The sequence below is a fragment of the Antechinus flavipes genome, chromosome 1 (genome assembly GCF_016432865.1).
Source record: "Antechinus flavipes isolate AdamAnt ecotype Samford, QLD, Australia chromosome 1, AdamAnt_v2, whole genome shotgun sequence".
Taxonomy (NCBI): domain Eukaryota; kingdom Metazoa; phylum Chordata; class Mammalia; order Dasyuromorphia; family Dasyuridae; genus Antechinus; species Antechinus flavipes.
In genome coordinates, this window is record NC_067398.1 from 628,677,999 (window position 1) to 628,705,233 (window position 27,235).

The window sequence follows — 27,235 nt, forward strand, 5'->3', positions numbered from 1 at the left end:
CTACCAGGTCTTTCAGGATCCAGTGATATTATCCCCTTCATTATCTTGAGCAAGTAACAATTCCATTGATGATTTTTGTTATGAGACTTCTAATGTGAAAGTCTTTTCTCTTTGTAGACAAAATAGAAACAAATTAAAAATTGAGTTGCTCTACTTTCTTTCCGTTGGCAATTTTCATTGTCCCATCCATCCCAAGCAAAGATTCTATCTCTTCTTTGATCCTTATTTTCCTATCATTGTAGCTTTAACAAAACCAACCTTTTTCTTGGCTTTGGTTTTCCTTGCCAGACTCTGCTCATTATGCTGTAAAAATAGTTTACAACTATGTGTCATGCTGTCTAATATCTGGACTTGCTTTTTTCTTCCATATATTAGTTTTTAAAATTGAAGTTGGTTGATGATTCCTTTGTATATACATAGTGGTCTCCTAGGACAAATACCCTTTTTCACCTTCACTGGAATTGTTTCCCTTTCTTTAGCATTTCTTTCTTGGCAATCTCCCAACCCTTCAGGGTTGATTTCCCCTGACATAGTTTAGTCCACAGAGAGTCCATATCTATCTTTTCTCTATTCAGTTTGAAATATGATTTCCCAAGATCCAGAATGTGGGTCAGATTATGCCCAAATTTATTATCATTCTCTCTCTTTTTTAAAAATAACTTTTTATTGATAGAACTCATGCCAGGGTAATTTTTTACAGCATTATCCCTTGCATTCACTTCTGTTCCGATTTTTCCCCTCTCTCCCTCCACCCCCTCCCCCAGATGGCAAGCAATCCTTTACATGTTGAATAGGTTACAGTATATCCTGGATACAATATATGTGTGCAGAACTGAACAGTTTTCTTGTTGCACAGGGAGAATTGAATTCAGAAGGTATAAATAATCCAGGAAGAAAAACAAAAATGCAAGCAGTTTATATTCATCTCCCAGTGTTCTTTCTTTGAGTGTAGCTGCTTCTGCCCATCTTTGTATTATCATTCTCTATCAAATTTCCTTTTCTTCTCTGTATCCAACGCTTTAGTCTGGTGGTCATAGTCCTCTGTAGTATCATGCCAATCACAGAATCCCTACAACCAGCAATATCGCCATATGATACATATACTTTTACTATAACCTTGGACAATTCACTTAAACTATAAGCCTCACTTTTCTTTTCTGTAAAATGAAAGGTTTGGACTGGATATCTCACCTATTCCTTCTAGTTTTAGGCCTATGCTTCTGTGATTATTTTCTATCCATCTATGCATTATTTGTTGTTGTTAAGTCATTTTCAGTTATGTCTCACTCTTTGTGACCCCCTTTGGGTTTTTCTTGGCAGAGATACCAGTATGGTTTATTATTTTCTTTTACAGCTCATTTTACAGGTGAAGAAATTGAGCAAAACAAGGTTAAGTGACTTGCTCAGAATCACACAGCTAAGAAGTGACCGATTCTTATCTTCTTCATATAGCTTTCCCTTTCTATCAGGCAAAGATGAGTCCTGCTTACACCTATTTACTCATGCTGTCTCCCTTATGAGAGTGTAAACTCCTTGAGGGCAAGCACGGTTTCACTCCTGCTTGTATCCCCAGAACCCAGCATAGGGACTGGTACATTGTTTGTTGATTTCTGGAATCTTTACATATATCATCTCATAATGGATAGAGAACAGGATATGAAATCAGAAGACTAGAATTTAGGATCTCTTTTTTTTTATTTAATGGCTATGAGACTTTTTGGAGCCTTAGCTTTTTCACCTGTAAAGTGGGACTCAATATTTTCCTCTGCTCATCATGCAGTGTTGTGGCAATCAAATGTGATAAGAGCCATGAAGTGCCTTATAACAAAATAACATAAGTGTTAAGCAGCTGAAATAAGTACTATTATTCCAGTTTTACAGATGCAGATTCAGATGGATAAGGGCTTTATCCAAGGTCACATAGTTAGCAATTGGTAGAGTTGGAATTTGGATTCATATCTCCTGACTCCCAGGCCAGTGTGGCTTCTCTTATAAATCTGTAAAACAGAGAGAAAAAGGTAGGGGGTTAGGCTGGATGTCATCTTAAAGACCCTTCTAAATATTGGAACTATGCTGATATGCTAGGGGAAAGAAGGTTCAAACAGGATTTTATCTGTAAGACAAGAAGGGAAATTTATTGACTTATTTATTGGATGGTACAAATACCAACAGACAGCTCAGTGGCACAGTGGATAAAACACTAGGCCTGGAATAAAAAAGACTCATCTTCCTGAGTTCAAATCTAGCTTCAGATACTAAATAGCTGTGTGACCCTGGGCAAGCTACTTAACCCTGTTTGCCTCAGTTTCCCCATATGTAAAATGAACTGGAGATGGAAATGGCAAACCATGCCAGAATCTTTGAAAGAAAATCTCAAATGGAGTTGCAAAGAGTCAGACATGATTCAAAATGCCTGAACAATACCAGGAAGTTCTTAAATCCTGGGTTTCATTGATTTTTCTCTAGGACACTGTTGGTGTGTGGATGAGAAGGGACAGTATGTTGCAGATTCTTTGGCTGCTCGTTCTACAAGATTACCACAATGTAAGTTGGACCTACTAGCCACAATAACTTAAGTGCTATATCAGTCAGGTCATTCAGTCAGTTTAATTCAGTTTAGTTCACTTAATTTTCACAAATACCCATTAAAGTGCCTACTACATGCAATACTATGATACAATGAGTTAGCTCTGGATCTGTAGTCAGAGGACATGAATTCTATTTAATATTATTATGTTACTATTGATCAATTGTTATATTAATACTTTCTTGCTCCTTGCATGGTCTTGGTTACACCCATTTCATTCCACTTGGCCTCAAATTTCCACAATGGCTGTGTTCAAGTATTTAAAGGGTAGTCAAGTATACAGGGAATTTGTACTGTTTGGCCACAGAGAACAGACCCAGGAATAATGGATGGAATTGGCAAAGAGGCAAATTTGGGTTAGTGGGGGAAAATTGTCTAACAACCAGAACTCAGGTGGTGGTGAATTCGCCACTGGCGGCCTTCTGGCAGAGTTTGGATAGCTTCTTGTAGGGTATGTTCTAGTAAGGGATTCCTTTTAAATATAAGTTGGATTAGATGGTTGCTGAGGTTCCTTCCAGTTCTAAATGACTTTGATTTCAAGAAGTTTTTCACAAATGTTTATTGACTAGAATTTTATTAAATAAAACCTCTGTGGGAAAAGGAACATTTTGGCTTATATAGGCTTATATATAAGTAACTATGCCTGTAAGTGCCTCCTGAGATATGCCTAGGTCATCTAGGTGCTGAATTGAAATGATTTCTTTATATATACCCCACCAATGTAATTCTAAAGTCTCTTTCTCCATTATAGTCATTAGTAAAGTGGTATTCCCATATTTGAGAAAACAGGATCAGGAGGAAAAAGATTTTCTTTTATTTAGAACTGGACAACGAAGGTGTCTTTTAAAATCAAGATGCCCTTAAATCTCCAATAGGTCCCTCAGCATGTGAGAAATCTCGGACCAATGGGTTGCTTTCCAACTGGGAACAAGTGGGCACTGAGGGCAGTGTTTCTCCAGGAGACCTATTCACCCCATACTGCCTAGAGGTAAGACATAAGAAATTTAAGTGAATGCAGCTTGTGACTTTTTCAACACCTTTAGAAGTTTTCTAACTTTTGGGGGGAAATTGGAGTGTGGTACAGTGGGGAAAGTGCTACACCAAAAGCCAAGAGATATAAGTTCAAGTTCAAGCTCTACCATTTATTCTGGGTCTCAGTTTCCTCATCTACAAAATGAAGATAACAATGTAAGTATTGTCTATCTCACATGTTGTTGTAAAGCATGAATTTTGTATTAAGTGGCCAATCACTGTGGTTCTTTCAGGTTTACAAAGCACTTTATTCATAATAATCCTTTGGTATATGACAACTATTATTGTCATTAAATGAGACATTAATGTTATATAAAAATAACAGAAAAAAATGAGGGTTACAAGCAAAGAGGATTCTCCCTACAGCTTGCTGGCCTAAGAACCTGAATATAAACTTGGGTTTATCCCTTTATTCCACGTGGCCTTTCTATTAAGTGTTACATCAATGTGAGATGATATCATGAGAGAGAATGAGTAGCCCATTTGAGAGAGCTGGGAAGAGAAAACTTAGGAGAACTGCAGTGTAGACCTGGATTTGTGTGACTTTAAGTGAACCATGTTCTTTTTATGTGCCTCAGTTTCTTCTTCTGGTAAATTGTGAGAGATTAGAAACTCTCTAAAGTCTTTTCCAACTTTGAGTATTTACGGCTTTGCTTGGGAAATGAAGGTGCAAGACTCCAACTTTAAATTTGAAGCAAATAATCCCAGCACATTCTATCCAATTTTTATTGCTATTATTCATTTTAGTGTCACCAGAGGCCAAAAAAAAAACTATTTAGAAAGCTGCATTTCGGCATGATTTTCTTTTGAAAAACAAATTCCCCACATCTCCAATGAAGTAGCACTTCAAATCTCACTAGCATGTCAGGATGTTGGTGGTCAGGGTATCTATGAATACTGATTTGTTTGTTTGTTTTTTCCTTCAATAAATGGTTTTCAAGTTTTAGAAGTCTAATTATCCTTTTAGATTTGATTTCTTGTTACCCGAGGGACCAGTTTAGAGGTGATGATGCTGTCATGCTTTTATTTCAGACAGGAGAATACAGCCAGCTACAGAAATCAGACAACAATATCTGGTGTGTGAACCCAGCATCTGGAGAGGGCATGCAATTTGGTCAACTCCCTTCTAACAGCAGCATCCAGTGTAAGTAACTATGCCTGTAAGTGCCTCCTGAGATATGCCTAGGTCATCTAGGTGCTGAATTGAAATGATTTCTTTATATTGCCCTCCTCTATTAACAAAAGTTGAAAAGAAACCAATAGAATACAAGAACTTTGTGCCCTATGTAAGTTCCTCACCCAGAGGCTTTGAATGTTCAGTAAAAGTTATTCATTACAAACCATATCCCTTGTTGTGATAAATATTTTATATTAAACTGTCCCAGCACTCATAATTTCTTGGGGGAGGGGTAAGAAACTACCTCAGATAATTTTAATAATAAAAAAGTATGATAAGTCCATTGAAGAAGAGGAGTTCCTGAGTGGGTATTTAGAGGGAATTTAGAGGATATGCTGGAAGGCTGCTTAAAATAAACTGCATTTGAATTTGGCCTTAAAAGATGGACAGTAGCTGGGTGAAGCTGGGCAAGCTTCAAGAAGCTACCTAGGATTTATCTGTGAAAGGATGGGTATTTGAGATTTGATTTGGTGGAGGGAGTTCTCAGATTGGGAACTTCCTATGCTTTGGACCTCATAGAGATTGCCTTTGGATCTTTGGCTATTTTCAAAGAGATTTGACAGGGAGGAAAATAAATCTATCTATACACATATGCACACAGATAGATGTATTATACACATATATAATACAAATACACATATACATACGCATACATAGATCTACAGCAGAACCATAAAAAGCAAAGCTTTAGCTGATATAGAATGTTATTCTAGTAATCAAGTACAAACATTCAGTCTCATGTCATTCCCCTCCATACAATCAATTAACCAATTGTCAAACATTTTCTGCCTGCTTGGTGATGGGAACACAAAGTATAATGAGTGCTAGGGATGAAAACACAGAAATAAAGCAATCTTTACCCTCTAACAGTGATAGTTAAAGAGAATAATCCTCTCCCCAACAGGACCTAAGCTTCTCTGCCTCCTTTATTGCCTCTGATTTATTTCTGGAATGCACTCTGCAACTGTTTTATAATTGTCAAATTCTCCAATCTTTAGAGTCAAATTCAAATTCTACATCTCCAGGAAGTTTTCTTGGACTTTCTCCTCTCAAACCAATAAATACCTTATCCCTATGATAAATATAAAGTTTATTGTTGTTGTGTATTTAGACACAAGTCACAGTGTTCACATTAAGTTGGAGGTAATCAGAGAAGACTTTTTAGAGGAAGTCTTTATCTTTTATACTATTGCTAGTAGTGTAGTATATAGTATATAGAATCTTGTCTCCTCTGCTAGATTATAATCTACTTGAAGGCAGTCTTCATATATTATACTTCTTTGAATATTTGCTGTATGATGAAATGAAGGTTATTATCTGTCCCTTCATATTTCTAAATGACCTTGGGTTATCTTTTTGCTTCAAGGCCCTAGCATTTGTACCATGTTAATGGAAAAAGCCACATTGAGGGAAGAAGGCAATGGATACATCCCCACCTGTGCTGAAAAGGATGGAAGTTTCTCACCTGTGCAGTGTGACCAAGATCAGAAGAGCTGCTGGTGTGTGTTTGGGAATGGTGAGGAGGTGCCAGGAACACGGATCACTGGAGGCCAACCATCATGTGAAAGTAAGCCATGGTCAGGACCAACCTGAGCAGTGAGTGGGGCCTAAAGCTGAACCTGGAGAAATAAAGCCTGGGACAAATTCTCTCTGTAACTCCACTGGCTCCAATACTGTTATAAGGTGAAAGCAGAATGATGGGTTCATTCATTGATTTAATAACTATTCATTAAATATTATATATTAACACATCATACATTTGAAGGGCTGACATGTGCAAAAGGGATCAGACCTGTTTAGGCATAGAGAAGATTTCCGAGAATAGAGACTACTACTATTCTTGCTGAAATTGTGAAAAGACAAATTTGGGCTCAATGTAACAATGAGAGTTGTCCACTATAACTATATATAACTATAAATCAAGTACTATATTTATTGTGATATACAAACCACTGCTTTGAAATGAACATCAAGGAGAGATGTTTAAGGGAAATAGATGTTATGCTGGAAGTGTGATCTGAATGAGTGTGTGGAGAAAAAGGGCATAGAAGATAAATGCAGCAATGTTTAGAAGACAATTTTATATTTATGTGTATATATATTCACACACAATGTGCATGTGTATATTGTATGCATATATGTATTGTATTATATATTGCAGATTCGCATAAGTCTGCACATGTGTATATGTATTTAATCTATATGTTGTACTGTGTGCATGTCTGTGCTTAGATATGTCTGTGTGTGTGTGTATGTGTGTGTGTGTGTATGTGTGTGTGTATAAAACAATCAATAATCAACATTTGTTAAGTATTATATATCAGGCACTGTGATAAGTATGTATATGTATATGTTAGTACAAGCTGATCAGCTTACCTCACTGGCTCTCTCTTTGAGTGATTGCCCAGTTATTGACAATATTTAAGTAAGAGAATACCTTAAATGAGTCTGGAACAGAACCCCAGTTCACTGCAGCTTTGAGAAGGGCTATGCTGGTTAGTTAAAACCCTATTTTTGAGATATAAAGAATCAGGATTCTCATATCCAATGCAGGAAGAAAATAGATATTGCCTACTATGTGCTGGGCACTGTGTTAATTGCTTTTTATAAATATCTCATTGATCCTCAAAAAAAATTTTTTTTTGAAGGAGAAAGCTATTAGGATCTCTATTTTACAGATGAGGAAATTGAGGTAATCAGAGGTTAAATGACTTGCCCAGAGAAATATAGGTATAGAGGATAGATGGCCAAATTAAGGGACTGAGGTTCTATGAGATGGATCAGTGCACAATTTGGGGGTATTAAGTTAGGCCCTACAATATTTTATACATTTGTATTACTTTTATCGATATCTTTTAGACATCATCTTCTAAATATAATCTTTCCTTGACAGCCCCATATAGTGAGTTGTCCATTATAACCAAGAATAAAACAAAAAGAAAGAGGAAGGGGAAACAGTTCAGCAAAACTAACTACATAAACCAAGTATATATAATATTCTACATCCAAAGTCTTCTAAATTTGTAAGGAAGAAAGGGAGGGAAAACTGTAACAAATTACTGTAACATACTACTTTCTTAGTTTTAACATTCTGATTTCCAAGGTTCCTTTTAGCTCACAAATTCTGTCTTGTTACAATTCTTTGACATTGTTACAAAACTCAATAGGGAATATTATGATGTGCAGGACTTTACTACTGGGAGTATATCAGGAAAACAGTGGGGTATTGAAGTGGAAGGTTATTTAAGGGAAAGATGTAAAAAACAGAGAGAAAGAGAGAGAGAGAGAGAGAGAGAGAGAGAGAGAGAGAGAGAGAGAAGAGAGAGAGAGAGAGAGAGAGAGAGAAACACACAGAGAGAAACACACAGAGAGAAACACACAGAGAGAAACACACAGATGCACAGAGAGAAACAGAGAGACAGTCAGAGAGAGACAGAGAGATAGTCAGAGAAAGACAGAGTTAGAGACACAGAGACATGCAGAGAGAGACACCACACACACACACACACACACACACACACAGAGAGAGAGAGAGAGAGAGAGAGAGAGAGAAAGAGATAGAAAGAAAGAGAGAGAGAGAAAGAGAGAGAGAGAGAGAGAGAGAGAGAGAGAGAGAGAGAGAGAGAGAGAGAGAGAGGGGAAGGAGAGATTTGTCTTCATTCTCCTAAAACAAAACAACAAAATGGACTTCTCAAAGTTGCTGTGTTGTTTTCAAAGCCCTAATATATGAAGATGCCAATAAAAATAACAATGGGAAAAATCTAGATTCTCACTTTCAGAGGCCATCTAATTTAACCAATAATTGGTCAGGAAAAGTGATTCTCTGACTTTTTGCTAGAAGACCACCAGGCAAGGTAAATCCACTCTCTCACAAAGTAGTTCATTGCTTTTGTGGACAAATCTCATTTTTACATTGAGCATAAATTTGCCTTTTTGTAATTGTAGCAAGAACAATTGTAGCTTCTGATCCCAGAACTCTTCTTGGTAGCTAAACAGAACAAGTCTGGTCCCGTTTGCATGTGTTGGTTCTTCAAATACATGAAGCAAATTACCACATGTCCCTAAAACTTTATTTTTTCTTATTCAGGCTAAATGTTCCTTCCAACTGTCTTCATGTGGTCTACTATTTTTTTTTATTTTTATTTTCCCCAGTTAAATGTAAAACAACATTTTTTGTTACACATATACATTCTTTAAGTGCATGTAACTGTACCATTTGTCTAGTTTACATCTCTTTAACTTTTCTATGAGAATTTCATAAAATAGTTTGCTAATATCAAGGCTAATTATATTGAGCATTCTCTTGATTTAAATAGCCTGGTAGTAACACTGTCAAAAAGACATATGAGGTTAGTCTGGCATAATTTATTCTTCATGAAACTAAAGTGACTCTTTGTACTCATTACTTCCTTTTCTGAATGCTCACTAACTGGACCTTTAATAATATGACCTAGAATTTTGCCAGGAATTAAAATCATACTCATGGGCCTCTTAATTGGAAAAATGAAACAATATCTTCTATAGAGAGCCAGTATTGAATAAGTTCACATACAGAAAGAGTTCAGTCTACTTGAGACCTGCTTATACCTAGACCAGGATATTCCTGTACATGGACTTATTCAATACTGGCCCTCTACAATCTGCCATACTTCAGTCCGTAGTTCTTTTGAATTTCTTTGTCAACTGGATTGTGCTGCAGATTTAAGAAGAATCAAGAATCCTTTGAGGTGTTCCATCAAAACATTATCCATTCCTGATATGTGCAGCAAAGCAGGTGTTGGAAAAACAAGAGCCATAAGCTCACATTATCAGCTTTCTACCATACTGGGGTAGGGAGACACACTATTAGAAATGAAATAATAGAAAGAGCTGTATTGAAAGACTAAAGACCTTTGTACTCGTCTTCGCCTTATGATGAGATAGTTGAATGGATGTGAAATTGGATATATTATCTTCAATTTTTCTCATCTGTGAAATTGGAATAATAATGTTTATCCTGTTTATGAAGTAATTGAAGAAAGCACTTTTTAAACTTTCTACCTGCAGATTATCATTAGTTTTTATTAATAGTTATTTATTTTGTTATTAATTAGTTATTATTGTTATCATTTGTAAAGGGTAGAAACTCTTAAAAGGTATGCTTGAGTCGGACAACTAAGCACTTAAGGCTAATTACCTATTTGACAATGACTCTATTAGCATATGTTTGGAAAAATGGCCCTTCTCACTTGTTCAGTGCTAGCTCAATGTTTGGTGTATACAGATAATCGTAAGCAAGGATTAGCAGGTTGGGTGAAACAAGCCAGACTTTACTTGGCTCAGGACTAGTAGGAGAGATGTCGGTGACTTTGGACTCGAGAATCTAGGAGTCTCATAGCAGTTTTGTCTGTCTCCTTTACTTCTCCCCCTAAAGACCAAAGACTTTTACTTATCCTGACTCGGCTATTCCTGAGGCCTCCAGGGAGCTAGCCTAGACTTTACAATCATTAGATGTGAAAGTGCCTATTTTGCTTTCTCCTATATGATTAGTAAGTACTACAGTAGATATAGGGTTACAGAAAGAGCTTTGGACTGAAAGTTAGGAGACTTTCATTCTTTATTTTAGTTTTGACATTATTAGTTTGGGATTTGCACCCCAGTTTTGTGCATAGAGAACAATAGCCAGTACATGGTGTTTAATAAAGACTTGTTGACTTATTGACTAAGTAAATCATTTAAACTGTGGCCCTTAACTCCCTTATCTTTAAAATGAAGACACTGAACCAGAAGATTCTGCATGTTCCTGTTGGCTTTAATATACTAGAATTCTGTCCCAAGGGCTTGAAAGGCGCAGAAGAGTTTGTAAAATACCAAGTACTGTACCTATGTAAGGGTTATTGTTCCTAGGTCTGGGATTTAAGTTCGCTGATCTTATTTGACCTGACATTCCTGTCCTTGTCCTAATTTCTCATGCATCCTTGTCAGGCAACTAGGAAACAGGAAAAGCCATTCACAAACCATGGAATGTGTCACAGTAAGAGATCAGGACAGGTCTGTGGTTCAGCATTAGTGAGGACAATTGCCAAGTAAACACATGTCACTTTGTTCTGCACACTGGATACAATGAGGGTTTTCACCAGAATAGGATCCACAGATGTTTTCCTCATAAGATTCAGAGCCTCTTAGTGCTGGAAAGAGCTTTTGTAATCCTCAATTTACAGATAGAAAAACTGAGGCCTCCAAAAGTCTAACCAATCAAATTTATCATATAATTGCATTAAAATCATATGAGAATCAGTTTTAGGAACTGAGGGTGTTGAGCCTGTATTAAAAAAAACTCCTTAAAAGAGTAGGGAGCAGAGTATTATTGCTGCCTTCAATTATATGGAGGCTTATGAGGTGTTAGAATGATTCTTTTTAACTCTGGAAAGAAATCAAAAATTTAGCTTAGTATAAGACAAGGCTTCCGTAACAAACAGAGTTGGTCAAAAGAGGTATGGGTTGCCTCAGGAAGTAGTTTTTCAATCATTAGAAGTTTTTCAGTGGACTTGGTCAGGAATTTCTCACTTCCCTATTTATCTCTGTCTTATAAAATTCTGTTTTCTTTTAAAGTATGACTTGAATACTATCTACTATGGGAGACTTCTGTTAATTCCAGTTTGCCAATTGTTAATTCTCTCTCTCTCTCTCTCTCTCAATTACTTTTGATATATTCTCCATCTCTTATATGTATACATGGTGAAGCCCCTTAGTAGAACATAAGTTCTCTTTGGGCACAGGCTGACTTGTTTTTATTTTTGTTTCATTGGTACACATCATAGTGTTTTAGAAGCAACTTAATCAATGGCTGTTGAACTGAATGTTGGTGAGGAGTATAAAGTCATGGAGTGTCTGAACTGAAAGCAATTTTTCCAAGTCATCCATTACAATCTGTCACCAAATGAATGCTTCTGATGCTTCTTTCAGCTGAGATTCTAAGATTTTTTGAGCCTTCTCCCAGAAATGAATTACATGCTGCAGGACAGCATGGGCACTTTGAGAAGACGAGTGAAATAGGCTGAAGGATGCATTCTTGGCAATATGTGATTGTGGATGAAATTATTGGTGTTGGCAGCAAAGGTGTCAACATGTTATGTAATATTTGTAAATTCATGAGGCACATCCCTTGATGGTTAATTCAAAACATTCATTATTCTGGTTCCAAAAAGGAAATGTTGAGAAGATAAACTTACAAATTCTTTCTTTCTTTCTTTCTTTCTTTCTTTCTTTCTTTCTTTCTTTCTTTCTTTCTTTCTTTCTTTCTTCTTTCTTCTTTCTTCTTCCTTCCTTCCTTCCTTCCTTCCTTCCTTCCTTCCTTCCTTCCTTCCTTCCTTTCTTTCTTTCTTTCTTTCTTTCTTTCTCTCTCTCTCTCTCTCTCTCTCTCTCTTTCTTTCTTTCTTTCTCTTCCTTCCTTCCTTCCTTCCTTTCTTTCTTGCTTTCTTTCTTCTTTCTTTCTTTCTCTTCCTTCCTTCCTTCCTTTCTTTTTTGCTTTCTTTCTTCTTTCCTTCCTTCCTTCCCTCTCTCCTTCCTTCCCTTCCTCCTTTCTTCCCTCCATCCCTCCCTCCCTCCCTCCTTTCTTCCTTCATTCCTTCTTTCCTTCCTTCCTTCCTTCATTCCTTCCTCCCTTCCTCCCTTCCTCCCTCCCCCCTCTCTCATTCTCTTTTCCCCTTTCTGTCTGTCTGTCTGTCTGTCTGTCTCTCTGTCTCTCTCTCTCTCTCTCTCTCTCTCTCTCTCTCTCTCTCACACACACACACACACACACACACACACACACACACAAATACACATCATGCAAACATACACAGAGAAGATCTAAGCAAAATCAGGAAGAGAGAAAAAAGGACAGGTGATATTGATATGACATTACAATTTGTAACATACCTTCCTACACTTATCCCATTTGATCCTCCCAAATAAACTATAAGGCAGACAGGGCATGTGTTATAATATCATTTTTTTTAAATAGAAAAAATGATTTGCCTAAGGTCATACAAGCTAGTGAGGGGTGGAGCTAGGGTTTTCACTGAGAAGCAGTGAAGTCTTGTTTCTTTGCTCTATCTTATCCCAGTAGCCTGAGAGTGTTCACATAGCTTTAAATTCCTTACTTCATACATATTCCTCAGAAACATCCTGTTGAATTACTGAAGACTAGGAGAAGAACAGGTTAAAAAACAGGTTCATATCCTAAGTTTTCTGGTGATTAAATGTGTGATCTTGGTCAAGTCTTCTCAACTTCAGTAAATATTTGTGAAGTAGATCCCATTAAATGTTCAGAGAACTTTGGGAGGTGTTGGGAGAGATTCAAGGACAGTACATGTTTATTCTCTTGAAACTTGAAATTTAGTCCAGGATTACAAAGTATATACAATGATAATACCCCCAAATGTTAACTAAGTTTGATGAGAGACCATAGCAGGAAAAGAGTATTTGAGCCTTTGGGGGGAAGGTGGCATATGAGCTAGGGTTTGTAGGATGGGTAGAACTTTAGTATGCAAAGAGGTGTGGAGAGAAGTTTTAGAAAAGCAAAAAAAAAAAAAAAAAGAATGAGCAAAGGATTTTAGAGATGAAAGAATGGTAAATCTGTTAGAGATAGTGAATATTTTGGTAGGCATGCATGTAATATATATGTGTGTGTGTATGTAGGTATGTATTGGTTTATTATTAGTGTGAAACAAAGCAGGAAAGATAAATAGGTAACATGTTGTAGATGGCCTTGAGTTTGGATTTTATTCAGTAGGCAATGGAGAACTTTTAAAGAGTTTGGGCAGAACCTTTCCAGCTCAATGTATTTCCAACCATTGAGACTGCTTTATGGAATGCATCTGTTTCCAATGGATTTCATATACATTGTTTTATTTATCTAGAATCACTTTTGAGATGGAAAATAACTTCAGGGGTCATTAAACTCAACTCTATCACTTTATGGGGTTGCATATACTTTTAGGAGAAAATACCTCATTCACTCAAATCTCTTTAGTTCCTCCATTAAATGAAGAGTATTAAGTTTCCATTGAAGTTAGGATGAAAAGAAATCTTTCTTCAGTAAGGAGTCCAGGGGCTTACAAATGAATCCTAATAGTGATTTTTATTTTTTCCCCAATAATTCTCCACTTAAGTTCTACTAAAATTCCTCATAATGGTACAGTGGAAATGTTGGTTTTTTGAAGTTGTACTTTATGGTAGGCAACCATAAGCCCTGGATGGTGCCACCAAACTGGCCTGCCTTTGTGTATGGATCTCTAATCATGGATTTCATATTGGTCATTTTGAAACAAATCTGGCTGAGTTCTGAGAGGCTCCTTACTAGGCTGGCTTCAGAGGGACTAATATTTTGGCCTCTGAAGCCCTTTTAGACTGTCTTCCTAATAATGAAAAAGCTGTGATTTTCATTTATGGAGGAAATGTCTATAATAGAGTACTTAGATATAATCTGAGAGAACATTCTAATGTTGATGCTTCCTAGATATGTGATCTTGGACCAGTAGTTAAATCTCTCTGAATTAGTTTTCTTATATGCAGAGGGAAGGGATTGGGCAAGATTACTTTTGATATCCTTTCCAATTCTAAAACTGTTTTGCTTGGATCTTATCCATATTTCTCACTGGACAAGAGGAAAATTCAATGTGATGATATGAATAGGTCTTGAATAATTGCTATGTACAATACTTCATTAAAAATGTTCCTTCTCTTATGGAGTTTATAGTTTGGAGATGAGATTAGATGCCAATATCTATTATCTAAGGTGGAAATATAAATTGTAAGAACCTTTTGGAGGAGGAAGAGATGATTTCTTTCAGCAGCAAACATGATTTTGAGGAAGAGTTCAAAGGCTTCACCAGATTATTAAATAGATCTAGGAAACAGATTTTTCATTTGATTGTTAAGAAATGTGGCATTATTTATAAAATGATGTAGTCATGAGAAGCAGCATAAAATAGTGAGTGGAGTAAAGAAGATGTGGGTTCATTAATAAGGTTTATCTGTTTATATCCCTACTTGGGAGGATACTACTTGTAATTCATTAGAACTTTCTCATTATTATGGCAGTTAGGAGTATATATAGACAGAAGGCACAGGTGTGATTTGAATAATGTACTTGGAGAAAGGGAAAGGGAGAAATAGAATGGTGAAAATTATCTACCATAAAAATAGAGACATGAAAAAGCTTTTACAGTAGAAGGGTGGAGGGAGAGGAAAGACCTCATCAGAACTGGCACAAAGAGAAAATAATATTCATACTCAATAGGGTTATAGAAATCTATTCTACACTGCAGGAAAATAGGAGGGCAATGGGATATGGGAAGGGAGGGCAGGATGATAAAAGAGAGGGCATATTGGGGGAAGAAAGGAATGGTCAGTATCAAAATCACAGGATAGGATAGGATAAAAGGAAAGAATAAATACAGTTAGAAGTAGTAATTTTTAAAAAGAATTCTGAAGTACGTTTCTCTGATAAGTCCTCATTTCTCAATCCTAGAGGGAATTGTCAAATATATAAAAGATATATAAAAGAGTTATTCCCCAGTTGCTAAATTATCTAATTATATAATCTGTGTCCGAAGGGCTATAAATTCATGCATATCTTTTGTCCTAACAATACTACTACTTGGTATGAATACCAAAAGAGATGCAGGAAAAAAAGGAAAATGACCTATATGTGCAAAAATTATTTACAACAGCTCTCTTCTCAGAGCAAAAAAAAAAGGGGGGGGGAATTGAGGGGATGCCCATCAATTGGGGAATGGCTTAATAATATGTATGTTTATGGAGGAATATTATTGTTCTATGGAAAATGATGAGCAGGATGCTCTTAGAAAGGAAAAAACCTCAATGAACTCAAGCAAAGTAAAATGTACTATATACAAAGCAACAGCAATATTCTGGGATGATCAGCTGTGAACGATTTTGCTATTCTGAGCAGTACAATTATCCATGACTACTCTGAAGGATTTCTGATGAAAAATCCTATCCATACCCAGAGAAGTCTGTCTTCTCTGTGTCTGATTGTGTCTGAATACAGACTGAAGCATTTCCCCCCACCCCATCTCTCTCTCTTCTCTTCTCTTCTCTTCTCTTCTCTTCTCTTCTCTTCTCTTCTCTCTCTTCTCTTCTCTTCTCTTCTCTTCTCTTCTCTTTCTTCTCTTCTCTTCTCTTCTCTTCTCTTCTCTTCTCTTCTCTTCTCTTCTCTTCTCTTCTCTTCTCTTCTCTTCTCTTCTCTTTTCTCTCTCTCTCTCTTCTCTCAGCTTAATTTTTCTTGAGGGTTTTTTATTTTCATTAGGATGGGAGATCTATGTTTTTTTTTCACAACTTGACTTTTATGGAAACATTTTGCATACTTTCACAGGTTATTTCTTAATTGGAGGGTATAAGGGAGAGAGCCTAGAACTCAAAAATTTTAGAAACAAACACATTTTGTTTTGTTTTGAATGTAACTGGGGGAAAATATGAAATAAATAAAAAAGAAGATCTGGGTTCAAGTCCTATCTTTCACGAGGTTAATTGTGTGACCATTGGCAAGACAGTCAACTTCTGAGAGCCCTAGGTAAATCATTTAGACTTTAAGATAGTTGCTGAAGTGCTTTAATTCACAATGGAAGCTTTTCTCCTTGTCTATGAAATGATAGCCTTGGATCTCAATCTGCCCTTATCCCCCTTTTTTCTCTCTTCTCCACCCCCAAAAGTTACCATGAAATTTTAGGGAACAGGTATGCCTTTTATAATTATTACTTTATTAGAGTTTTGATGATTCCATGTATAGTAATTAAGTGCTTGTTCAAAGTCTTGAGTTAATCATTGGAAGGTGAAAAAAGATGAGCTGAGAAATACAAAGATGACAAGGATGTTGTCTTCAAGGAGTTTATAATCCAATGGGAATGGAAGAGTAGGGCAAATATTCAAATATCTATGATATAGTATATAAGATGGTAAGTGAGGAGACCTCTGCTTTCTTCACCAAAGAACATCACTGATTTATTATCACAAACCTGTTTTAATCAGTCTAATAACTAAGACAATTTCTCATTGGGGCAGCTTCTGGGTCTACATCTTTTAGAGTTCCTCTAAAATTTCTTAGAATCCTTGGATAATATAATTTCAGCTAGATATCACACAATTAAAGCTCTAGATTTGGAGTAAGAAATCCTGAGTTCACATCTAATCTAATACTTACTAGCTATGTGACAAAATATTTAACCCTTGTCTGCCTACTTCCACACTTGTAAAATGAGGCTAATAACAGCACTTACCTCCTAGGGTTGTAGTGAGAATAAAATCAGATACTATCTGTAAAACAAGTTTTAAAATGCAATGTAAATAGCAATGAAATTATTGTCCATTATACCATGCTGCCTCATATAATGCCATAGATTTTATTATTATTCTCACTTCATAATTAAAAAAAAACCTACTCAAATAGGTTAGTGGATTTAACCATTGTCATACTGTAAGGGTTCAAGGCAGGATGGCGGATATATGTCTTTCTGTTTCCAAATCCAGAACTTTCCTTCTTCGTGATGTCTATCCAAGGACTTTTATATTTTTTCCTCCTAAATGAATCATCATTTGCCATATGTTACAACTTACTTGTGTACCCTGTATGTATTTCCATTTTTGTCTGGGTCACCAATGAATTGCATTCTTTCAAGGTTGTTATGTTCTGTGGTTTTCAGACCTATAGCATCATTGAGAGAATATTTAATGTTAAGGAGATGGATATTTTTGTGTCAGTGAGCAGCTTGAAATCATTGAAGCACCATTTAATTTTACAAATGAGATCCAGCCTTTCATTGTCTCCCTCTTTTTTCCTCCTCCTCCTCTTTCTCCTTTTTCTCCTATTCTTCCTCCTCAGTCCTAAGACCAATTCATTATTCATCCCCAAGATTTATATTCAAGGGTCTGTCTGTGATTGCATGCTGTAATCTGGGCAATCTGTGTACATCTTTCCTCCACTTTGTCAAAGTACTAAAGAATGTCAAATATCATTTATCTCCCATTCCTCCTAGGTCCTCAGTGTCCACTGCCCTTTAGAGCTTCTGATGTAGTCCATGGAATAATCCTTTGTGAAAAGGGAACCGATCAAGAACAGACTGTTCAGCAATGCCAGCTTATGTGTCGCCAGGGCTATCACATTGCTTTGCCTCGGGGGCCATTTATATGCAATGTAGAAAATCAAGACTGGATTTCAGAGCCTCCTCTGCCTCAGTCTTGTCAGAGTAAGTAGATATGGAATTGATCTCTCTTTATAACTCAGTTGGTCATGTGATGTTCCCATAGGTGCTATATGTTTTTTTTTCTTTATGAATGTAATATGTTTGGGTATGTATTTAATTTAAACAATTTTTAAGTCTTCAAAGAAATGCTGAAGCTACAAAGTAGAAGGCTCTAGTTAAATGTCTTATTCCAGATGAGCTCCACATGTTCCACTGTGTGTAATGGGAGTATTTATTTATAGTATTAATAGTGTGAAGGTTGCTGGGTTTTTTTATTGGCAGCCTTACCTCTGTTTATCAACCTGATTCATCCAACTCTCACTTGTGGCTTCAAGAAGATATAGTATTGCAGTAGCAATCATATCTTGGCAAACCATTTAGGCAGATAAGCTAAACTAGGTTGAGAGGTCTCAAAACCTATGGTGAAGCAGTAGGTGTAGGTAGACCTATAGTCACAAGGTATCAGTAGAAGATGTAGACACAACCCTGCACAAAGGTGGCTCAGGCCATAGGGTCATCTTCTCTCTGGGATGAAGCAATAATGGGATTTTAGCAATAATAGGAAAGAGTATCTTATAAGCCTGTTTGAAGTACCAAACTGCTTATTTCCTAGCATGATAAAGGTACTTGAAAAGATGCTCTAAAAATTGTCTGTTTCATTAATCTTGGCCTGCTTATTGCAGCAGGCAGGGATCCCACCCTACAGTTGAATACAAAAAAATGTCCAAAATTGTTTGCAAAGATGATTACACTCACTCACCATCAATACATCAAAAGTGTGCATCATGAAATCCAGTAGATCTGAAAGTGATGGGGAATACCATGAAGTTACCATAGGTTTTGCAATTAAAACTAATCTAATCAATAAACTTGTCAAAAGGATTGAACAAGAATTTGCATTTTAACAATGCAGTTGCTACTTATGGAAAAGCACCACTCACCACCAAAATCTGATGGGTTAAAAGGAAAATTTTTATGAAAATCTGAAGACCCTCTTCATCAATGTGCTTAAAGAGGACAAGTTTCTAATTCTAGGTGACTTTAATACAAGAGTAGGCACAGACTATCAGACATGCTAGGGTGTCCTTGAAAGAAATGGAGTTGGAAATGGTAACAGTAATAGTCATTATTACTGCAGACTTATGCATCTCATAACCTTCTTATCATCAACATTGTCTTCCTTTCACCTAAACACAAAGTACCCTCACAGAAAACACTGGCATTTAATAAGCTATGTAACTGTAAAGAGAAGAAACAGACATGATGAAAGAGTGATAGAGACAATGTGTGGTGCAGAGTGCTGAGCTGAACTTCGATTTAGCCTCTTCAAGCTAAGCATTTTCATTTAATACAAGTAGTGGTCCTAAGACAAGATGACTCTGAGTTAGAACAATTTATTGCTAACTTGGAGAGAAAGCAGAGCTGACACATGTTTAACAGAAAAGGAGTGGGAAGCTTTCAAAGATTTGGTGTCCAGTTCTGCATTAAGTCATATGGGCCAAATCACCCACAAAAATCAAGACTAATTTGACAAAAATAATAGGGAAATTCACAAGAAGCTCAGTGAAAAGCAAGAACTCCATGGAGTTTACCAACAGAATAGTTCATCTTTCTAAGAGAGTTCATTTTTCTAAGAAGGTAGCATTTAATTACATCAAAAGTAAATTGCAAGCAAATATTAGAGAAATGAAGGATATTTAGCTGATTAAAGAAGCAGATGAAATTCAGTTTTATGGTGATATAACAATCAAAAATGCTTTTGTGATAGCCTGAAAGTTATTTATGGGAGAAAAACCTATGGTGCATCTCAACTACTCAGTGCTGATAGAATCACATTAATTAGGGATGAAGCCATGATTGTGGAGAGATGAACTGCATATTTCCATAGAGTTCTCAACAGACCATCATAGACCAAAACTGAAGCCACTAACCATATACCTCAGGTTGAAGTCAATCCCTCTCTATTCAAACTTCTAATTGAAAAAGTTTTGAATGGCTTAGGTTCCTCTTGAGTGGCAAAATGACTGGTACTAATTCTTTTCCATTTAAGATTTACAAATTAGGGGATCCAATGCTCATACAAAAGTTTAATGAAATCTCCAGGATTACAGCAATAGGAGGTTATCCCTAGGAGTTCAAGGCACCTCCATTGTTAATTTCTATAAAAGAAAGAGGAATAGCTTGTCCTGTAATAATCACAGAGGGATCTTTCTCTTAGTCACTACTAGCAAGATTCTTTCCAGAGTCCTTCTTAATAGACTGATCCTTCAGTTGGAAGATAGGTATCTACTCGAGAGCCAGTATGAGTTCAGAAAGGGTAAAGGAACAATTGGTATGGTCTTTGATATCCAACAACTCCAGGAGAAATGGCAGGAGCAGCACAGAGGTCTGAATATAGCATTTGTCAAGGCCTTTGATACTATCAAATGTGAGGGCTTGTGGAAAATTATGGCAAAATTTGGGTGACTGGAGAAGTTCATCAGTGTTATTTCACAGCAGTATGCTTGCACTAATTCTGAATAATGGATGTTGATCTCATGCTTTCCTAGTCACCAATGGAATGGCATTGGTTGGTGTGTGAGCTCCCATGCTTTTGTAGCATGATGTTTTCAGCAATGCTATCAAATGGCTTCAACAAAGATGAAAATAGTCCCAAACTGACAGTAAATTATTTAATTTGAAAAGGCCAAAAGCCAAGACTAAAATGGAAGGAGAGTTAGTACAAAATTCTTTCATTTGCAGATGATTGTGTACTCAATGCATCCTTTGAAATTGAGATAGATCAATTTTCCTGCTATTTCACTTAACAACACCAAGAAAACATATTCTCCACCAACCAGTACCACACCAAACATACGTGGAACCATTGGTTACAGCAAATGGAGAAATATTAAGTGTTTGGATAAGTTCACTTATCTTGGTAATATAGTTTCCAGGCTTATACACATAAATGATGAGGTTGATGCACACATTACCAAAACTAGCTCAGTGTTTGTGAGGCTCTGAAGGAAAGTGTGAGAAAGAAAAGGTATTAAAAATTGCCTACCAAAGTGAACATTTACAGAACTGTTGTGCTAATCTCATTTTTGTATGTCTATGAAACCTGAATAATATACCAGGACTTTGCCAGGAAAATGAACCCTTCCATTTGAATTGTCTAAGTAGATTCTGAATATTACCTGGCAAGATAAGGTACCAGACACTGAGGTCCTTTCTCAAGCTAAACTATCAAGCATTCTAATTCTACTTCAGAGAGTACAACTCTGAAGCAACATTGTTCAAATGCCAAAAGTTCATTTGTCTAAAAGGCTATTTTGTGGGGGACTCACACAAGGCAAACACTCATCTGGAGGTCAAAAGAAATGATATAAGGACATTCTCAAGATCTTTCTGAAGAACTCTGGAATCAAATTGCAGGTCATGGGAGACACTGGCACAGAATCACCTAGTATGGCATGCCTGCATCAAAGGAGCTGTGCTTGAGGAGCAAAGCAAAATTGTAGTAGCTCAAAAGAAACTTGAGAGGCACAAATTTAGAGACATTTCCATTCCAAATGTCCATGTGAACTTTTTGTGCCTGACTTGTGGTAGAATCTTCTAACTTCGTATTGATTTGATCAGTCACAGTTGAACACGCTGTACCTTGACTCCAACTTAGTGATGTCATCTTGGTCCTTTTTGAGAACGAAAGACAACACCCAACCATATGGTTTTTGTAAATATAACATATTTGGGTATGTATTTAATTTAAAAACTCTACATAGACTTTTTTGGCTAATCAAAGAAATGCCCAAGCTACAAACTAGAGGGGTGTAGTGGAATGCCTTATTCCAGATGAGCTCCAGATGTTCCATATGGTGGAATGGGAGTGTTTATTTGTAGTATCAAGTCATTTTATTAGTTCTTCAGCAATGTGTACCTCCAGAGAATTGCCATATTTATGGGCCACTTCATTGTTGCTCAAAAATTTTCATTTAGACTTCTTTCTGCTATACATATATGTGTGCAAGTACAGGCCCTCACAGGTATAGAATGGCCAGGATCAATCTGTATCCTGTTGCCTTTACCTGAGGAAGTAGGGTTTTCCTTTTCCTAGACAGTGTTTTGATAACTTTTCATATTTATATTTCTCCCATCTGTTTCTTTTGAATAGTAACACAATATCAATGGTAGTACTGTCATGTGCAAAAGAAATTAAACTTGTTGTATTTAACTTCAGAGGGCAGAGGTAGCTAAATCTCAGGCAAAAGAAAGCAATTTAGATTTATTGTTAACAAAAGCATCCTAATGATTACAGTTATCCCAAAATGGAATGGGTTTCCTTGGTAAGTGACAGGTTCTCCCTCATTGGAGCTCTTCTGGTAAAGTCTAGGTGATCATTTCTTGAGAATGAAGACAGTAAATGGGGTTGAACTAGATGACCTCTGAGGTTTCTCTTAACTCTGAAATTCTATGGGTCTGGACAATATTTGTAGTTTTTGTATGCACCTACATTCTTTTTTATTCTTTCATTGTTTCTGTACAAGTCTCATTTTCTGTATTTGGATCATAAACTTCTTGGGAGAAGGGATTCTTAGTATCTCACCTGAGGGAGGGGCTTCAGTAAGTTGTACTGATTTATGGGAACATATTGATAAGAATCAGGCAGAAAAAGAATCTCAGAAATCATGGAACTGAAAGACCAACTATTTTCTTATAAATTTCACTCATGATTATTAATTTATTATTAAATTATTATTATTAATACAACTCTGATATCTTTTTCTCAAGATCTTCATTTAAATAATTGAAAATAACTATCAAATTTTCCCAATGTCTTCTCTCTGGATTAAGCATTGCTATTTCTTTAGAATGATGTCTATATGGCATTGCCTTGAATTTCCTCACCATCTTTGGTGTGGGAATTTTTTCTTCAAGGTAGGTTGTAGTCCTTCCAGATCTTTTCATCTGTGCTATTATCCTTCTCTTAGTTTCCAAGGTAACTGAAAAAAGGTCTTTCTACAGACCTTTATAAATCATAAGTTACAATGCTGATGGATTGTACCTTCTGATGTGCTTACAGAGCTCCAGTTATTGCAAACCGTGCAAACCCAAGTACAATTCCATCTTCAGCTTCCCCCAGGGAAGATGTGCAGTGCTGACTACTCTGGCTTACTCCAGGCTTTCCAGAGTTTCATTCTGGATGAACTAACGGCCCGCGGCTTCTGTCAGATTCAGGTATTTCCCATGTCTGGGCAAGAATGAGAACATAGCAGGGAAAGCTCCCTGGCCATTGAGATGGATCTTTCAGGCAAAGTGTTGTATACCCATTACATACCTTCATGCATATTGTAGAGCCAATTTTTTTTAAGTAGAAACTTTGAAAAATTTTCATGATTTGAGGTAACTTGATGACCAAGAGAGTATTTTTAAAGACACCGAGAGAAGAAAAGCAAACAAGCCATTTTATCTAAATAAGAGATAACCTGGATAGAGAAAACAGAGCTGATCTAGCAATTAGGATATGTGGCTTCACATATTACCCTTCCTTGACACTTATTACACACATGACCCAACAATAATTCACTTCTCTGAGCTTTTAATTTCTTCAACTGTAAAATGGGAAGGATCAAAATATATTCACTACCAAACTCACAGGGCTATTGTCAAGCAACCACTTTTCAGCTTTAAAGTACCATGAAATTAGGGATATTTCATCATTATAAATGAACATTATAATAAAAGGAAATTGTTTGGAAACTCTGTAAATGTTCAATACTGGCACATTTCAGATATTGCCCAATTTGCTAATGCCAATGCTCCAAATCTTGTATTCTCTCTCTAGTTATAGATAGGTAGATTGATAGATACATGAGTAGATAGATATATAGAGAAAGAAAGAAAGAAAGAAAGAAAGAAAGAAAGAAAGAAAGAAAGAAAGAAAGAAAGAAAGAAAGAAAGAAAGAAAGAAAGAAAAAAGAAAGAAAGAAAGAAAAAGAAAAAAGGGAAGGAAGAAGGAAGGAAGGAAGAAAGGGAAGGGGGAAGAAGTAAAAAAGGAAGGAAGGAAGATAGATAAAGGTATATAAATATATGCTTATATATGCATATATACAAACACATATATACACACATATGTATATATGTGCCTACATATATTTGTAATACAACATATGTATATGTATATATCTATATGTCCACTGTATACATATGTGTATATGTGTATATATGTGTACATATCTAACTTCTCTCTGTTATATATATATATATATATATAAATATAAATATAAATAACTAAATTACATATAACATATAACCATATATGTACACTAACATGGTATCTATATTATATGTGGTTATACATATACAGTATGTGTGTATATTTGTATGGTATATGGGCAGAGATATATGCATATAAACGTGTGTATATGTCTATTTAGCTATCTATTTAGCTACATATATTTTTTCAAGTCCTATTAAAAGAGTATATTACACTAATTATATAGAATTTATATAGGGTTTAAATTTTGCTAAAGAGCTTTCTATACATTGTCTCAATCCCCATAACAGCTTTGTAAAGTAGATGCCATCTTTATTCACATTTTATAGCTAATGAAGCTGAGGCTGAGAAGAGTCTAATCTGCTCCAAATTACCCAGATAAGAAGCAGCTGAGGTGATATTTCAATCCAGATCTTCTCTACTGCCTCTACAGACTCCACTGCTAATAACACTAGTACTAATATTGCTATTCACATTTATATAGAAACCTAAGCTTTGCAAAACGCTTGCCTCCCAGACAATGTCTGAGTAGGCCAAATGCTGCCAGCACACTCAGGACTAAACAAGAGAACAAAGTGAACACTTTGTCTCAGTCCCCTGGTTCCAAGCAAGGCAATTACAAAAATCCTAGAGACCCAGAATTCAGCAAAGCCAGATGGGAGTTAGAAAAAGAATATGAACCATCTGGTTGGGTTCTAATTAGAGTGTTTTATTATCTATTCTTTCTGTTGTCTACTTGTCCTCTAGGGCCCACATGCTCTAATAATTTCCCACATCATTTGTTTTCCTGTTTAAAGTTTGTATGTGTTGAATTGTAGATGAATTATTGCTCTGTTGTACAAGACACACTCTTAGGAATCTAGAGCCGAATTCCAATGCCCTAGTTAAGTCTTTTTTGTTGAATTCTATAATTGATGTTTTTGTTTTATCATCTATTGGTCAATACATTGAGTCAATTACCCCCTAATAACCAAAAAAGGTCAGACAATAATTATGCTTCATTCATGTATACTCAGTATTCATAATACTCATGTATTCACAGCTTCTATGAAACACTGTATATCAGGGACTGTGTAGACATATTCAATAAAACTTCATTAAGTATCCACCATCCAGTGTAACTCACTGGCTAAAAGGTCTAGTTTAGAGTCAGGAATACTTCAGTTCAGGTCCTTTCTCTGGCACATACTTACAGGGACATGGATACATCAGTTACTTTCTCAGTGATCCAGGTAGATGTTCAAGATTATGTTACAGATGAGTCGATGATGTGTTTTGGTGGAAGAAGTTTCCACACAGGGAGTTTCCCATACCTATGAGATCATTGGTCTGCACTCCTGCTTCCTCACTCTTTCCCATCTTAAGTACAATGAACTGTGTTTGTCCCTGAGGGTACTACAAAAATACAAGATGTTCTGAAAGTTTTAGTTCAGTTTTAGGCTATACAAGCTGTAAATAAGAAATGATTCCCATCCTCAAAAAAACAGCTATATGGTATAATGGGTAGAGTACCAAGCCAGGAATCAGGAATTCTCATGTTCCTGAGTTTAACTCCTGCCTCAGATACTTACTAGTTGTGTGATCCTAGGCAAGTTACACACCTAGTTTTTCATCTGTAAAATGAAGTGGAAAAGAAAATGGCAAACCTTTCTAATATCTTTTTCAAAAGGAGTCACAAAGAGTCAGATATGACTGAAAAATGACTTAACAACAACAACCTGTCCCCAAAGAGGACTAATTGAAGTCTAACTAAAGATGATAAAATGTACAGAGAGAAAAATTTAATACAAGTAGAATATAAATCCCATATAAAAACATAGTAGTATTGTGGAATAGTAGAGAGAGAGAGCTGACCTTGGTCCTGCCTATATCATAGCCTGACTGTCATCCTAGATGATACCACTATTGATTGAGTCTTATCTTGAAGCAGAATGTTATAGTAGAAAGAACACTGATTCAAGAATTAGGTGGTCTGGGTTCAAATGCTACCTTGAATACCTGCCACCTTGTAATTTTGGAGAAGTCACTTGGCCTCTCTCCCTGGGCTTCAGTTTCCTCACTTGTAAAACTAGGAGCTTTGATTAGGGTCTCTGAAGCCCTTTCTATCTCATATAATTAAAGCATAATGCTAAGGTCAGTGAAAAAGAACAAAGAAGTTGCAGACTTGCTCTGTCAGCCAGAGTGATACATAAAAGGGGTATAATTTGCCTTCATAGTATCTTTTAGAGTAATATGTTTGTATATTAATAGGAATGGATGAAATGAGTTGAAACTGCAGTAGTCATGTTTACAGATGTAAAGAAGACAAGTCATCCTTTTAAGGTGAAGATCTTTTTCTTGGTGTAGGTAAACACGTTTGGGAGGACTGCCTCTTTTCCTGTCTGTGATGATTCTACCGTACAAGTGGAGTGTCTGACTGTTGAACGCCTAGGAGTGAATGTTACCTGGAGGTCCCAGCTAGAAGACATCTCAGCAAACTCTCTTCCTGACTTCCATGATATTGGTATGCTGTCTTCATAGTTTAGTAGTTTTAACTGATGTCATATCTTACAAAATGATCTAAATTTAGATTTTTTGTTTGTTTTAAGGCACAGTGCATAAAGTATCAACCTTAAGAAAAGGAATACTCCCAGTATGGAGTGACTAAAATGCTAGATAAGTCAGAAAAACCTAAGTTCAAATCTAACCTTAGACATTTAGTAGCTATGTGCCTCTGGGCAAGTCATTTATCTGTCTGACTTAGTATCCTCAACTTTAAATGGAGATAATAAAAGTAACTACTTCCCTGGGTTATTGTGAGACTCAAAGAGATAAATTTCTAAAGTGCTTTGTAGACCTTAAAGTACTATGTAAAGCCAGCCATCAGCATTATTGTTAAGTTTTTATTCTGACAGATATGTGTGACTTTGGGCCTTAACCTTTCAGTGCCCCTGGGAACTCTTTAAGATAAAAGTTAT

The 27,235-nt window shown here is 36.2% G+C and overlaps 1 protein-coding gene across 1 annotated transcript in view; it reads left to right on the forward strand.

Moving 5' to 3' along the window:
• Positions 1 to 27,235, forward strand: part of TG (thyroglobulin) — a 359,469-nt gene that overhangs the window by 38,341 nt on the left and 293,893 nt on the right. The window contains exons 13-19 of the mRNA XM_051971107.1: positions 2,467 to 2,544; positions 3,463 to 3,575; positions 4,652 to 4,763; positions 6,163 to 6,363; positions 17,816 to 18,025; positions 23,085 to 23,239; positions 26,625 to 26,781. Of these exons, the coding sequence (XP_051827067.1) occupies positions 2,467 to 2,544; positions 3,463 to 3,575; positions 4,652 to 4,763; positions 6,163 to 6,363; positions 17,816 to 18,025; positions 23,085 to 23,239; positions 26,625 to 26,781 (1,026 nt within the window). The remainder of the gene's footprint in view (positions 1 to 2,466; positions 2,545 to 3,462; positions 3,576 to 4,651; positions 4,764 to 6,162; positions 6,364 to 17,815; positions 18,026 to 23,084; positions 23,240 to 26,624; positions 26,782 to 27,235) is intronic.